At 39.5% G+C, this 16,828-nt stretch overlaps 1 protein-coding gene across 4 annotated transcripts in view; it reads left to right on the forward strand.

The window, feature by feature from the left end:
* The first annotated feature begins 309 nt into the window (after positions 1-309).
* The window catches only part of MDM4 (MDM4 regulator of p53), a 30,102-nt gene continuing 13,583 nt past the window's right edge, over positions 310-16,828 (forward strand). Inside the window, exons 1-5 of one of the 4 annotated variants that reach the window (XM_081947844.1) lie at positions 310-571; positions 7,721-7,825; positions 8,068-8,142; positions 13,606-13,739; positions 16,099-16,148. In XM_081947844.1, coding sequence (XP_081803970.1) covers positions 7,754-7,825; positions 8,068-8,142; positions 13,606-13,739; positions 16,099-16,148 — 331 coding nt within the window. In that variant the 5' untranslated portion in view covers positions 310-571; positions 7,721-7,753. Of the gene's footprint in view, positions 572-632; positions 805-7,720; positions 7,826-8,067; positions 8,143-13,605; positions 13,740-16,098; positions 16,149-16,828 lie in introns of those variants that run through there. The other 3 variants (XM_081947847.1, XM_081947846.1, XM_081947845.1) reach the window with 3 other exon arrangements.

Genomic DNA, 16,828 nt, shown 5'->3' on the forward strand with positions numbered 1-16,828 from the left:
AGCAAGATTAGATATTTTATTTCACACACACACACACACACACACACACACACACACACACACACACACCAGGTTATTTATTATTATGATGAAGGAAAACAGAACTTTGGAGAGCTGGGTTCAAGTCTGACTTCTCAGCCCAGCAGAAACATCTATATTTTAAGCAAAGAGTGAACCCGAAAGCGTAGCATTCTCAACTCTCTCATTTCTGTAGTCTACGTGTCCTGTCAAAGAGGAAGCATTTCCGCCCCAAAGCCTGGCTTCCCAGGAAGTTTCTCTTAGTCGTTAGCGCCGCCGCTGCGCAGAGCGGACGAGAAGACAGTGCTTCTCTTTCTCTCTCTCTCGTAAAGATCGACCATTACCGGAAGTTTGAGGCGGCTGTTCCTTTAGTGGCGCCTCCGCTCTCTATGATCCTGGCGGAAGAACGTGGGGCTCCATATTGACTCGCAGGCGAAAAGGCGCCTTTGCCTTCTTTCCCCTCCCAAAATAAAATGGAGGCGATGAGATCGGCGTGAGCTTTCGGTGCACCTCCTAAACAGCTGGGGTGGGGGCAGCCTTGAGGAGCTTTACCGTGAGTGCATATATTTTTTTTGCAGCCGCATAGACGGCGAGACAGATGCGGGACCGGAGTACGGGGTTTCTAGGGAAGTTGTTTAAAAGTGGAAGGAGTGAAGAATGAGGCGGGTGTGCAAGAGAAAGGATACGGGATCAGGGGAAGAGAGAGAAACAGAGTGCATTACTGTTTATTGTCCACTTCCCACTTTAAGGACTGATTAACGGTCACTGGACTGGCAGGGCAACGCGGTCTGTGTTATAAATAGTATCGCAGTTACAGTATCCGAGATAGACGGGGCATACACAGTAGTGCCCAAAATTGTGGAAACCTTTTGGGAAAAGTGTATTTTTGAGGTTTGGTGGCTAATAACACCACTTTTATTTTGGGAGTAGTACCATAAAATTGTATATCTACGGAAAGATGATTTAATCAAGAATGTAATGCAACAAAGTTTGTTCAATTATCTGTATTCGATGAAAATTTGTAGCCAAATATAGCCAGCAGTAAAACCCAGTTAATAGAAGCAATCATTCAATCTTGGTTTCCCATTATAACAGCTGCAAAACTAAAAGACTTGGTTCACTCCATGGGAAGGCCGTAATTCATGCTAAAGGTTAACCAACTAAGTATTAACTAAGTGATAATTTTTGTAAATCTTGTTTTTCTACCTGTTTCACTTTTCTTCTTTATAACTGCTATTCTAATAGCAAATCCTTCATAAAAGTTATTGCATTACATTCTGGATTAAATTATCTTTCCATTGATATATAATTTTACGATACTACTCCCAAAAAAGTGCTGTTATTAGCCACCAAACCTCAAAAATACTGTACACTTTTCCCAAAAGGTTTCTGCAATTTTGGCCACTATTGTACTATAATTGCATGTAAAGGCTCAAAAAAACTCCACGCTGGCCTCATTTCATATCCTTCTCCTGCCCTCCAAGTAACCCAGGGGCCTATAATTGTATCCACTCCAGTGCCTTGTCAGTTTTTCTCCAAGTCAGACAGCACACAGTAAGACTACATAATGCTTCAGACTAGATTGCAGAAAGGTATATGGATGCAGATGGGAATGCAGTAATACAGCACATCTATAGTTGCTTTAAAGCAGTGTTTTTCCAAAGTTTAAGTCCACTTTAAAATGTGTGGACCCCAACTCCCAGAATTCCCCAGTCAGCACTGGTGCTAAATTTAAGTGGCCAAGTTTGAAAAAAATACTGCATTAAAGACCCAAAGGTGTTTTTTTTTCCAGGAGGCAACTGGACTTTCTTGTTTTATCTTTGAAGGGCAATATTTGTAGTTAGCCTAATGGTTTTATTTTCATGATTGAACAACAGTCAATGTAGCTTACAAGAATAATTCCAATGTTTTATAAAATGTATAAGTTTTGTTTAAAAAATTGAAAAAAATATCCATTATCCTTTCTGGATAATGATTGCAAAGAAATATTCAACATAAGCGTACATCTTTTGCATTTTTTCATTTAAAACCAATTTTTATTTTTTATATTATTATTTAAATGAGAATATTATTGACCAGCTAGAAAGTGCTGTAGTAGTTCTGTCATGCATGAAATTCATCTCCAACCCATATGAATGTGTGGGATAAATAATTAAAAATGAACTTGCTTAAAACCCCAATGGTACCACTATATTGAGTATTTTTTATTCCAGGCGTTGCTATGTATGAACAGAAATTTAGTTTATTCCCATTAATTGTTAGCATAAAGACATTTCAAAAAGAGGAAATCTTACTACAGCATGAAACTGGAAGGAGACAACTTTAATTTATTATAATTAGCATCTTTTATTCTCAGCAGGTGGCGGTATTTAGCTGACCTTATCTCAGATCAGAAATTAAGCATGGTTGTGACTGATTAGTACTTTAGTGGAGACAGGAGATTACAGACTCCTGCTTCTTTCTTGTCTAGTACCTTAACCTAGTCCAGAGGACAGCTTTTATTAGGTTCTCACTTTGCATTAAGATGCAGTTTGAATTACTACACTTAACTGTGACGTGTGAACTAGCCACTGTGTGAGTAATTTAAGGGTATCACTGGCAAGACACCTATTTCGTATTCCCTCCATATGTTAGATTAGTAACTGAAAAACCAAATGGTATCTCTTTTGACTAGGGACAAGGAAGTTAGTAAACTTTCCACAGATTAGAAATTTTATCTTGTGTATGCTTCACTGAAGAGTCTTCCTTAGATAAAAGTAAGTTTATTTTAATGTCTGCTGTTGCAATATAGGAAATACTGTGGTTTCTTTTTTTTATTAGAAAACATTTATATTGAAATTATACAGGAAGACAATATTCCATTATTTTATTGTGGATGATAAACAGTACTCACATTATGCGTTTAATGCTATAGTGCAGAAGGAGGCAGAGAAAGCTTTGCTTTACTACTGAATGTTCACTTCAATGTTTACTGTTACTGTCCTTAGTGTCTTAATTTGTGTTCCATATTTATCAAATACTATGGTTTCTTAACTTGCCACTTACAGCAAAAATCCTGTCAAGAAATTTAAGATTATTGATAGAGCCTCACACAAAATGTTAACATGTTGTTACCAGAAGGCATGTTGATTTTCTGGGAGGGCAGTAGAATTAGAATCAACACAGTTATGGAAGCGGAGGCTTTCACTAAAAAACACAGTGCTCTCTTAGGCGAAATGGGGGATGTTACGCAAGAAACAAGGGAGGGAGAGGCTGAGGCTCTGCCAGTGGACGGGAGGGAGGATGCAGCAACTAGAAGACTCAGATCACAGAAGTGATTTGAAACATTATTGCAGTTGTTGTTATAATGTACCTTTATGGAAGTGATACAAAATAAGATGATTGAAACATACTGATTATCTAGTGTTAAACTTAAAACTGCTAAAACTTATGCAAATGTTGATATTTTTTATTCTTGTTTGTAAAAGTTGTGAGACTTGGGGGGGCTTCTCCCCCCCCCCGGTACGATGTAGCTGTCAAAATGTTCTATAACCTTTTAACCCTTTTTCCCTGTAAAATTTGTAAAACCAATAAAATTTGGACAATAAAAAACAAAATGTTAACATGTTTAGCATGTGCATTCACTCATTTTGCCATAATGATAGCTCATGAATTACATTGGTTAGATTGGCATATCGCTTTAATCAACTAAATGAACTACATGTTTAGTCTGTATGGTGTATCAAATGTCACTGAGTTCTCTTATTTGTAACATCTCAGTAAATGATCTGGTAACCACAATGGACATGTGTAAAACTCTAGCAAAAAATAAGAACATTGATGTTTGGAACAGGTTAGGTTGGGAAAGCATCTATGGAAAGCTTTTGATTCAAAGGAGGTAGCACCTGCTTGACCTTTGTTGATATTGACAAAACCTAAGTGGAATCTGTTTTGATGGGAGATCATTAGGAAATTCAAGTATTCTAGTTTAAACTATAAAGTTGAAAAAATATCCCAGAATGGCAAATTATTTTTCCATTGTTAGGAAAATTTATTTCAACTAGTATGGTTTATTAAACACCTTTTTGGTCATAGTATGTATTTTTTGACATTGAGAGACAATATTGAGAGACCTTTCTCTGGATACGTTTAAATAAGAAATGTGCCCATTTTATTGAATGCCTTTTCCAACTGAAAATAAGTAAATTAAATTAATTCCACGGGTTACGTGCTTTTTAAATAGTATCTCACTATGGCTATTTTTCATACACGTTTTCATTTCTGTTTCTGTTGATTCTGTAAGAAGGAAATATGCCATAGCCTGTTGCTTGCTATCTGTCATTTTATGCATCATTACTATCTAGTTTTAAAGTCAACAATTCATTGTCTATTTTGAACCATGGTGTATATATATAAACGTTGGCACAGTTGACTGCGTAATATACTGTTTAATGCTGGTTCTGCTCTTGGTTGGATGGTGATTTTCAGAAAGAGGTGTTGGAGTGCATACTTCTTACTCGGTATGCTTTAGGAATATGGGTTCTTTCCTTTTATTTATCCTGCCTAATATCCATATGGGGAAACTCGTATATAGATGTGGTCCATGATGTCATCAATATGTTGTTTTACATTGGGGTTTGCCCTCTCATATGGTGCCTACTGATTCCGTAATGTTATTAGAGAATCAGATGAGTTTTTTATGTCTGGAAATGTCTTTGTCATCAACACTTTGTTATCAACACTTTATCAGCTGTTTAGATTGCCATCCACCTCTAGACATGATTTAAAATTTTCATTGTTAAAGCAGTAAAGTGCTAGGAATCACACTATTCAGAATTGTGTATTTTCTGGTGCGTATTCATACCCAAGTTCTTTTAAGGGAATAAAATGATGCTTATACTGATTAAACAATTGTACAGATAAAACTCGAAAAATTAGAATATCGTGGAAAAGTTCATTTATTTCAGTAATGCAACTTAAAAGGTGAAACTAATATATGAGATAGACTCATTACATGCAAAGCAAGATATTTCAAGCCGTGATTTGTCATAATTGTGATGATTATGGCTTACAGCTCATGAAAACCCCAAATCTACCATCTCAGAAAATTAGAATATTACATGCAATCAATAAAACAAGGATTGTACATAGAACAACATCGGACCTCTTAAAAGTATAAGCATGCATATGTACTCAGTACTTGGTTTGGGTCCCTTTTGCAGCAATTGCTGCCTCAATATGGCGTGTCATGGAAGCTATCAGCCTGTGCCGCTGCTGAGGCGTTATGGAAGACCAGGATGCTTCAATAGCGCCCTTCAGCTCTTCTGCACTGTTCGGTTTCATGTCTCTCATCTTTCTCTTGGCAATGCCCCATAGATTCTCTATGGGGTTCAGGTCAGGCGAGTTTGCTGACCAATCAAGCACAGTAATCCCACGGTCATTGAATCAGGTTTTGGTGCTTTTGGCAGTGTGGGCAGGTGCCAAGTCCTGCTAGAAAATGAAGTCAGCATCCCCATAAAGCTCGTATGTGGAAGGAAGCATGAAATGCTTCAAAATCTCCTGGTAGACAGCTGTGTTGACCCTGGACTTAATGAAGCACAGTGGACCAACACCAGCAGATGACATGGCTTCCCAAATCAACACAGACTGTGGAAACTTCACACTGGACTTCAAGCACCTTGCAGTGTGTGCCTCTCCAGTCTTCCTCCATACTCTGGGTCCTTGGTTTCCAAATGAGATGCAAAAGTTGCTCTCATCAGAAAAGAGGACTTTGGACCCACTGAGCAACAGACCAGGTCTGTTTTTCTTTGGCCCAGGTAAGACGCTTCTGACGTTTGTTGTTCAAGAGCGGCTTGAGAAAAGCAATACGACATTTGAAGCCCATGTCCAGGATCCGTCTCTGTGTGGTCTGTCTGCTGCTTGTGTACCTTTTTCTTCCACACTTTTCCCTTCCACATAACTTTCTATTAATGAGCTTTGATACAGAACTTTGGTAGCATCCAACTTCTTTTGCAAACCTTTTGAGGCTTTCCCTCCTTATGGAGGGTGTCAATGATGGTTTTCTGCACAACTGTCAGGTCAGCAGTCTTTCCCATGATTGTGATTCCTACTGAACCAGACTGAGAGACCATTTAAAGGCTCAGGAACCCTTTGCAGGTGTTATGGCTTAATTAGCTGATTAGAGTGGGACACTTTGAGCCTAGAATATTGCACCTTTTCACAATATTTTAATTTTCTGAGATTGTGGATTTGGGGTTTTCATGAGCTGTAAGCCATAATCATCACAATTATGACAAATCATGGCTTGAAATATCTTGCTTTGCATGTAATGAGTCTATCTCATATATTAGTTTCACCTTTTAAGTTGCATTACTGAAATAAATGAACTTTTAATGAAATGAACTTTTCCACGATATTCTAATTTTTCGAGTTTCACCTGTATACTTACAAGGGAGACCTTATTCTTTTAAATAACATTCCCAAAATGGCATTGTTGCTATTGTTGCTTTTTGTTCTTGGGAATATTTTACTGCTCATTTAAGCATTTTAAAACTGAAAATTCTGAACCCATAAAGGTCAGATTAGTTGTTTTGGTAACAGTCCTAAACTTTGGCGCCTCTTTGTTTTCACATTCCATTCCCATGCCTGTGTCCTTGGATTGTTCAATCGTTAACTCTGGTTGGCACTTCTGGTTCCTGTCATCCCTGTCCCTGCATCTCCCCTCCCCATACTTGATGGCAGGCTGCTTTGTAGCCTGGGCTTCCCTGTTTTAATTTTGGTTTTGCTTTGTTTTTAATGTTGAGGCTGCTTTAAATTTTATTTTTTATGCATACTTTGATTTTCTAATCTTAATGTTCTTTGTGGTCGAAAAGACATAAGATTACATCTTTATAATATTATAGAGTGGTATATAATACAACACACCAAACTTTGCCATGATTTAAAATGTGTTTGGTGTTACTGAATTTGATACTGCAGTTATCCTAAAATAAAAATTGGAGGTTTAGAGATGTTGTCTTTTTCATTGCTTGAACTTAGTGAAAATTAAATGGGTCTTTCTGACTTGAAAACTAGATATGTAATCTCAAGCGTTATGGTGGCATAAAATGTATTTGCCATCAGTTTTTAATTAATATGGGCAGATAGTGGTCTCATCATTGCTTGCTGAGTAAACCTTGGAGGAAGAATTTCCTGTAGTGGTTGAGTGATTCAGCAACGCTCACATCCCATGAGTCACATTAATAAGTTAGCTACTTGTCTCAACATGTCAAAGAGCACAGTTTGTTCTCTTTTGCTTCAAGCAGTTTGAAGAACATTGCAAGGAACACTTTTAAAAAGGTACCTTGAAAGCCTCACTGAGAGATTTAATAAGGTGGGCATTGCAGGGTTTTCTTTCAAGCTCAGGATAACCGAAATTAAAAGATAATATGATTGACGTGGTAGACATTAATTCATTTCTGGTGTTATCCGTACGTGATGCATATCAAATTGGCCTCAAAGGCTCCTGAAAATAACGTTTAATATGTGTTCAAGTTCAGTCTCAGCTATGGTAGTTCGCTGGATGTTTTGGGTTGGTGACTCTCTTTGTCTTAACCCAACTATCTCACAAAGTGTGGTGAAATACTGGAGGAGGAAATTCTGTGTATATCAGTTGGCAGGTGTGTATATCAGCTGGAGGAGAAGTGAGTATAAATCTATGAAGTAAACCTGATTTCTATTTTAGGCTTCTAATACTGACAGCTACTGTACTGCCAAAATGACATCTACCTCCGCACAATTTCAGCCATCTGAGAATGCCTGCAGATCATCACTTGAACCAGTCAAACAGGTAATATAATTTCATTTTTCAATTGAAGACTGTAATCTGGTAAAAGAGGGAAAAGTTAGCATTGCTGAGATTCCGTGAAATAGTTCTATTTGTTTTCCTCTGCTAGCTTGATACAGTGAAACTTACCTGGAATTAGGGTTTTTAAAGCTTTAAATTTGTAACCTGTGGGAAGTAGTTTTTTTATATTGATTTGTCCAGCTTTCTACAATAATCTAAAAAAAAATCAATTTGTTGTATCATAGGTACGACCAAAATTGCCACTGCTGAAAGTTTTGCATGCAGCAGGTGCTAAGGGTGAAACTTTTACGTTAAAAGAGGTGAGTTCCTATACACACAATTCTACCCTGGAAAGTCAGGTTATCTAAATTTGAATTAAGAAAGAAATGTGTCATAATTTACTTTTTAATGGTATCCAGGACAGACCAAGTCTATATCCATATTCTTATTCCATGTGATGTGGCTGCAGAATTTTAATGCTGGGTATGCTTCTAGAGCAGGGGTGTCACACTTGCATCGTCACATTGTCATCATGTGACATACCGTGACTTTTCCCTTTGCTTAAAATGGGGCGTGGTTGGTGCGGCCAACCTTCTGTTCTAGAGTAAAACCAGTAGTCCTGAGTAGTCCTGACCAGTAGTCCTGACAAGTGGAAGAGCCTATAAAGCAGAGCTGTCATACTTATGACCCGCAGGCCGGATGTGTCACGTGCTGGCCACGCCCACCCCTGGTTTAGTGAGGGGGGGGGGAAAGTCACAATGTGTCACGTGATGACAATGTGTGTGTCACGTGATGACAATGTGACGCTGCAAGTTTGACACCCCTGCTATAAAGCATTTCCAATCATTGCAAATGTTGCAGCCACCCTTCCCCCCCCCCCCCCCCCCATTCATAACAATGTGATCTGAGTGCTTGGTAACTTGTTTGCACTTGCTAGGTGTAAGATGTTGGTGACCAATTAATGTTTGAATGTTTTTAAATTATGCTTTTTATTTCTTCTCTATTGGAAAAGTCATGTCAGCTAAACTGGAAACATCCTATAAAATCATTTCTTTTAAGTTTAAAATGCAAAGTGTGTACATATTAGAAAAATGACACAGGCTGTGATTTATAGGGTTATTCTGTCAGCTAGGAATTAAATGCTGTGGCTTTTCATTAGGAATGTGTCAGATATTCCCGCAGAGTTGTTTGACTTATTTTAAATACTTATGCATTTAAATAACTTATTTAGCTTCCAATATTTTTGCAAAAAACAAATCCAATGCTTCAAATGAATGAGTTTCCATGTTAAAATGTTAATTTGCCATAGCAGCCTACATTTAGCGCAGTGAGAACCTGTTTTCTATAATAGCTAGAAGCACTGCCAGCTTTCTTCATTTTGGTTTTTTTCTTCTGAAATTTTTTTTTGCTGCTGCTGTCATGAAAGGGGTGTTAAATTCTATGCATAATAAACAGCTTGAAGAATGTGCTCCTGTTACAGGTTATGCACTAGACTACAGCCTACCTTGTTATGTTTTATTATTTAATTTGCACTTAGAGACTATTAGTTTGATTCTCCATGATTTATATGACAGAAAACAAATGTAAGACATTTAAATAAGCTTAAATACATAAAAGAAAAGTTTCTGAGAGTGAAATAAGAATAAAACAAAAATGTACCTAGAAGGACTTTTGCTTAACTTTGGCTGATGTACCAAGTTGCAAACTTATTTTGCACAAGAAGACATCCTCAATACCACCCAGTTACGGCAATGCAGTTTACATGGAGATGACTCCAAAACAAGTAGAAATGCTTTCCAGATTAGCTCTGCCTTTACCACCATCCTGAACGTGCTTGGGGATGGTGCAGGAGTGATTTCTATAGCAAGCCTTTAAGAAGATTGACATTGTGACTGTAGAGCACAGCCACTTTTATTTTCTGATATCCCAAACAGGGACTACAAGGTCATAAAAAGGGGTATTGGTTTTTTTTTTTAGAGCACCAGGAGTAGTTTTTCTCTATATGATCTAATAGGTGAGACTGATACAGGTTAAAGCAGGCATGTCCCAGTGGTGCTTTTCAAAAGGCAACTGGGCTTTCTTTGAAAACATTTTGCCTTGCATCCAAGAAACAAGTCCAGTTGCCTTTTGAAGAGCACCATTGGGACATCCATGACCTGGATAATTGAGAATCTGCAATTTTGCATAGATGTTAGAGCAGACAATTTAGTTAGAGTAGGTAACATGATGCCAAACCATAAAGGTCAAAACCAGCAATTAGTACTTTAAATTGCATCAGGGTGGTAATTAAATGAAAGCTACTGCAGAGCCCACAATATTGGGAGAATATGTTCCCAACAACATGAACTAGTTAGCACACAGGCTGGTGCATTTTGGATTAATTGCAGGTTTTGAGTAGCTTTTACAGGCAGCTTCATGTAAATTGCATTGCCATAGTTTAACTGGGTGGTTTTGAAGATGTCGTCTTCTGCAAACTAAGATTTGCAACTTGGTACACAAACCAAAGTTGAGCAAAAGGCCTTCAAGGTACATCTTCATTTGCTGTATCAGCAGGACCTGTTTACAAGAGGTAGAGCCTGACCATCCAGAGATAAGATTGGTATAGATGGAGAACCTCAATGGACAAATAGTGTCTTCTTTGGGTTCAGCTTTAGGTAGGTCTATCCCATCCAGATCCTGACAGCCTTCAGGCACCAGGATAAGAGGATGATGGCACCCCCCTTAGGTATACTGATAACACTGTCCCCAAAGTAATAGTTAACTTTATCTGACATCCTCATAGAGATGTTAAAAAGGAGAGACTGGCCTCTGTATTGCATTGTAGGGACTTTCTTCCTCACCACAATTGACGAAGGAACAGAATTACTGCAAAACAGTGCTTCCAATCCTTATCCCCATAATTCAACCCTGTAAGATATTGTGGTGGATAATGACAAAAGCCACTGAGAGATCTAAAAGGATCCCAAGAGGCACAGTCCTCCTGCCAGGTCCTATGCTTAGGCCTAACTGAAAAGGTTCCAGATAGTCTGCTTCATATTTATATTGGATTCACCAATAACAGAAAAGGAAAGGTTGGAGACGGGGCAATAATTCTATAACACTATCAGAACTGGAGATAATTTTAGGGGATTTACCACAATCTATTTCTAAGGAATATTGTCAGTCATCCAGATCCATGTGATCCACAATCTACTTGCATGAGCCTGGATAGGCATAGGTCAAGCCCGAAGGCAGTGATGGATAACCTAGAGAGCACTCTATCCACTTTCTTGGAGGTTATAAGGCAGAAGGATAATGCAATCTTATTCAAGATCTTTCCAGCTCACAAAACACAGGGCAGAGATGCCCACTAGATTTTTGGGGAACATTTTAATTCTCTTCTAGATATGATTGAATCCTTTAGCTGCCTGAGAAAGACCATCTGAATGTATCCAATCTTATGCAGACAAAGGTGGCGGTCTCCATAATTTGTATGAGAGAATAATCTAATATTTCTGCCAACCTAGCAGCTTGAAAGCATGTAAAAATGCAAGTAGAAAAATAGGGACCACCTTTGGTGAGAAGGTAACAGCGTTCCGTGCGCCTTCAGCGTTTAGTCATGCCAGCCACACGACCACAGAGACGTCTTTGGACAGCACTGGCTCTTTGGCTTTGAAACGGAGATGAGCACCGCCCCCTAGAGTCGGTAACAACTAGCACATACATGCAAGGGGAACATTTACCTTTACCTATAATCTAATACAGTGGTAGTCAACCTGGTCCCTACCAGTGGGCGTTCCAGCTTTCATGGTGGGCGGTAGGGATTTGCTGTAACTCTGCTTTATAAATTTTAAAAAGTAAAGTTACTTCCCTATTTTATAAATCATCATTACTGTGGAACCGGTGGGCAGTTAGAAAATTTTACTACCAGCAGAGATACTAAAGTGGGCGGTAGGTATAAAAAGGTTGACTACCCCTGATCTAATATAACAAAGGTCTGGTGGAAATTCTTTCGGTTTTCAGATTACATTACTTTTTTTGAAATAAACATTCTAATGTATGGCTGCTTTCATGTGATAGGCCAGAATTTTATTTTAATTTATTTATATATCACATTTTAAAACCTCCTTTGTTCCTCTTGGAGTGGTCACTATTCAAATAAAATGCAATAGCTAATAAAGCCATACATAAATATGAAGCAGTTAAAACTATGGTAGGATTAAATACTGTGTTTCTCTGAAAATAAGACAGGGTCTTATTTTCTTTTGACCCCCCCCCCTCCAAATTTTACTTGGACCTTATCGGGGGGGGGGGGCTTATTGGTTTGGGGTTGCCGGGTGGCTGCTCTCTTGCGAGCAAGCACCTGAAAAGCTGGGCACAGCCTCAGGGGCAAACGGCTGTGTTGCGCTGTCCAGCAGCGCAACAAAGCCACCATGAGGTGACCATGCTCATGAGCAGGTGCCCGGCAACCCCCCTTTCTAGCCGGGCAGAGTGCCACTCACCGACCCAGTAATATCCCAAAGGCGCTAAGCCGCATGGCGCTCTACCCGGCTGGAAAGAGAGGTTGCGCAAGCACTTGTTCTGCCCCCAGCTCGCGTGCCTCACAGCCTCACCATGGCCAGCTCTCTCTGCAGGGCTGGACCAGGCCGCCGCCGCCGCCACCATGCTCGGAACATAACCGGCTTCCAAACTCCGGAGATTCGCTGCCGAGTCTTCCAGCCACTCTGGGACTATGCTCTATGGTTGTGGGCTGGCTGCGGGAAGACTCTCTGTCCCACCAGAGTCTTCCAACAGCCAGCTCACAACTATAGAGCGTAATCCAAGAGCGGCCACTGCCAGAAGACTCGGCAGCAGATCTCTGGAGTTTGGAAGCCAGTTATGCTTGGAGCATGGCGGCGGCGCCAATTCTGGCCCAGCTCTACAGGGAGAGCTGGGCATGGTGAGGCTGGAGGCACGCGAGCTGGAGGCAAAACAAGTGCTCATGCAACCTCTCTTTCCAGCCGGGCAGGGTGCCACGCAGCTTAGCGCCTTTGGGATATTACTGGGTCGGTGAGTGGCGCTCTGCCCGGTTGGAAAGGGGCATTGCTGGGCAGTTTCTCGTGAGAGCAGCTGGCCGGCAACCCCCCGCTCCAACTGGGCACAGCGCCACTCACCGACCCAGTAATATCCCAGAAGCATCAAGCAATGTGAGCGCCTTTGCCCCCCCCTCTCCCCGGCTCCGGCGGTTTTGTGCCTTCGGGATATCGCTAGGTTGGTGAGTGGCGCTCCGCCTGGCTGCAGGGGAGGGGTTGTCCAGGGGGCTTATTATTGGGGGAGGGCATATATTTTTGCCCACAAGAAAAATATGGCATGGTCTTATTATCAGGACATGTTGTAATTTTGGGGAAACACGGTAATAAGCATAATTAATAATAAATAAGCCCATTGCTCCTGTTGGAGGCTATAAACTCACCATATTTTTCCTGATTGTTTTACTTACCTAATCATAACGTTTGTTTTTCCTTTTTAAATGTATTCTGTGATTTTCTTATACTTTGGATTCATATTAGTCCTTTATTGATTTTTAAAAAATATTTCAGGACCCTTTTCTCTTGCTTAATGAATTATGGTAGAGACCCATAACTATCTTTATGGTGTTCCTTTGTTGTTTGTTTATATTGCATTGAAAAATGTGTGTGCGTGCATGCACACCCCCACACACGCAAAACAGGTTTGAAAATTACTGAAACAATGGAAAGTAAACTCTACTGAGGTGATTTTTGTAGAAGATAGCATAACTGAAATTTTCTTTCTTTCTTTTTTAGTGTATGATCTATCTTGGAGAGTACATTGCACAGAAACAGTTGTATGACAGAGAACAGCAGCATATGGTACACTGTGGAAAAGACCAGCTGGGGGAGCTTTTGGGCTGTCAGAGTTTCTCTGTAAAAGAACCAAGGTAGGAAATCTCTTTCATACCGATGGAATATGATCTGGCAAATTTTATTATCTAAAGCAAAGAGTTCTCTTTTATTTTGAGTAGATACAGTGAATTCTGGCCCTATATACTCCCTTTGAGAACACACTTCTAACTGAATACTTTGTGGTAAGAATTGTGTTTTAATTGGTGGCATCTGACAAAATTATCAAATACATAAACTTCAGTGGCAAATATGAATTTAATAAATAAATATTAGAGCAGAGTTACTAAAATATGTTTTGACAATGTTTCTTAATCCTCTTGTATAATACTTGGAAGAGATTATAAGGAAGGTAGTGAAGAATATTGAAAAATTCTGATAACTCTCTAGGTTTATTGAAAAAACTTTATAAACCTTCAACCACTGATGTGACGGAGCCAGTTTGCACTTGTTCGTAAGAACCCATTGCTAAATTTTCAGAAATGTTGCAAGCCACTTGCAAGCAGAATTGAGCCTTGAGGTCTGGCTTACAAATCAGCTGTTCTGTGCTATTACAAGTAGTCTTTGACTTATGACCACAATGGAGGCCAACATTTCTGCTGTTAAGTGAAACATTTGTTAAGTAAGTTTTGCTCCACTTTATGACTTTTCTTGCAACAGTTGTTAAGTGAATTGCTAAAGTTGTTAAGTTAGTCAGACGGTCGTTAAGTGACTCTGGGTCCACAAAGTGCTCGCATCACCCTGGGACACTGCTACCATTATAAATACGAATCAGTTCCCAAGTATTGGAATTTCTGATGGGGGATGCTATAACAATCATAATGTGTCACATATTAACCATAACTGACACGTAAGTATGAAAAACAGTCATAAGTCCCATTTTCAATCCTGTTGTAACTTTGAACGGTTACTAAATAAACTGTTGTAAGTTAAGGACTACCTGTATACATGGCATTGGTGGCAATGAAGGTGGCGGAGCCAGTTCTTAAACCAGGGGTGTCCAAACTTGGAAACTTTAAGACTTGTGGACTTCAACTCCCAGAATTCCCCAGCCAGCATTATTTTTGAATGTCACTATTATTTTTGAATATCTTTCCTGTTAAAAATTATTCAGAGAGTAAACTTTGAAATTTAGCATTATCCTCTAACTGCTATTTTGATTTTGTATTTGCATGGAGGTTTTCTAAACAGTTACACAACTTGAAGCCTGAAACACTTAGGTTTACTGTAATTGTACCTGTGAATGGAATTGGCTTCTTCTTAGCGAACCTTGGTGGCGCAGTGGTTAGAATGCAGTATTGCAAGCTAGCTCTGCCCATAGCCTGGAATTCGATCCCAATGGGGTTCAAGGTAGACTCAGCCTTCCATCCTTCCGAGGTTGATAAAATGAAGACCAGAATGTTGGGGACAATATGCTGACATTGTAAACCACTCAGAGAGCGCCGTAAAGCACTATGGGACGGTGTATAAGGCTAAGTGCTATTGCTGTTCTGTGGATGGAAGTTTTATCAAGCCTCCCAGCTTCATATCTGATACTCATCATTCTGTCAAGTGGTTTAACCAAACAGTCCATTTCCCAGGATTACACGGTTTTTTTCCCTTTAAAAAGTATGCAGGTACAGGTATATTTGGCATGCTTAATTTTATATGCATACAGTAAATCCCTCTCTTGACAGAAGGAGAATTCGTTGTGTTAATTGTGGGCTTATGATAAATTTTCCTGCAGAGTCTTTGTACCAGCAATGGCTATGGCTATAAGGATTTAATGGCAGATTGAGAACTGTCACGAGAGAACTGGTAACGGTTCTGAGAAAAAAGTTTCAATATGTTTTTTTAAAAAATTGAATTGACTTGAAATTAGGCCATATTTATTCCTATTCTTTCTCTAACTGCATCTGATGTAGATTGCTTTTCCTTCTTATTAATCATATGCTGTATCATGATTTTGGGGAGCTCATTAGTACTTCATCTTGCATAATATTTGAACTAAAAAGAAGTATTCTTTATGCATGGGTTCCGGGACTGTGTGGTTAAGACACACAGCTTGTTGACCAAAAGGTTGCCAGTTCGAGACCCAAGCTCCTGTTTCTGTCCCACCTCCTGCCATCTAGTGGTTTGAAAGCAAGCAAATGCAAATAGATAAATAGGTACCATTTCAGCAGGAAGGAAAGAATGTTCTGTGTGCCTGAGCATATAGTCATGCTGGCCACGTGACCACGGAAGCGTCTTTGTACAATGCTGGCTCCCTCAGCTAGGAAAGAGAGATGAGCATCGCTCCCTAGAGTCAGACCCGACTGGACAGGGGAAACCTTTACCTTTTAAAAAATATTATTCTTTATATAATTATGTCTTTTATACAAGCATGTTCTCCACTCATTATTCATTATTTTTCCACAGCCTTGTTTATGATATGCTGAGAAGGAATGTCACTCTTACCAGTACTACAGGTAGGTTTCTTCAAATTCATTCTTTTTGTAAAATTAATCTTGGTAAGTAAAAACATGTGAAAGCGTTTGCTTGAGATGAATTGCTCTGAGGATTGGGAGTACTGGGATTCTACAGCCCTGTGCTAAGCAAAAAAAAAAAAACGACGTACTGAAATAAAACTAGAACCACGATCACCATCATGGTGTCAGTGGTTATAAGTGTGCTGATATACATACCCTATGTTGGTCTTCAGGCTTTCTACCTCTACACCAGGGGCGTCCAAACTTGGGAACTTTAAGACTTGTGGACTTCAACTCCCAGAATTCCCCAGCCAGCATGGCTGGCTGGGGAATTCTGGGAATTGAAGTCCACAAGTCTTAAAGTTCCCAAGTTTGGACACCCCTGCTCTACGCCTTTGTCCTTTGCCCAAATCCTTTTGAGATGCAGAAAATGGTTTTGTGAGCATGCATAACGTTTTCCTGGTGAAGAAAACAATAGCTACTTATTTACTGTTTTGCATTGCTTTTATTATTTTTAAGCTGTCTATTGAATTATGGTAACTTTGTACTTTCTACACTGTCAAGAGAGTCTGGCATGAGAATATTAAATGCATTTTTTCCCCATATAAATGTGCTGTTGGCTTTTTTTAGGTATGATCCAGACCTGCCATTGTGGGAATAGAGCATTTTGGAGAAGTACA

This window comes from Natrix helvetica (genome assembly GCF_964273705.1).
Source record: "Natrix helvetica genome assembly, chromosome: 3".
NCBI lineage: Eukaryota > Metazoa > Chordata > Lepidosauria > Squamata > Natricidae > Natrix > Natrix helvetica.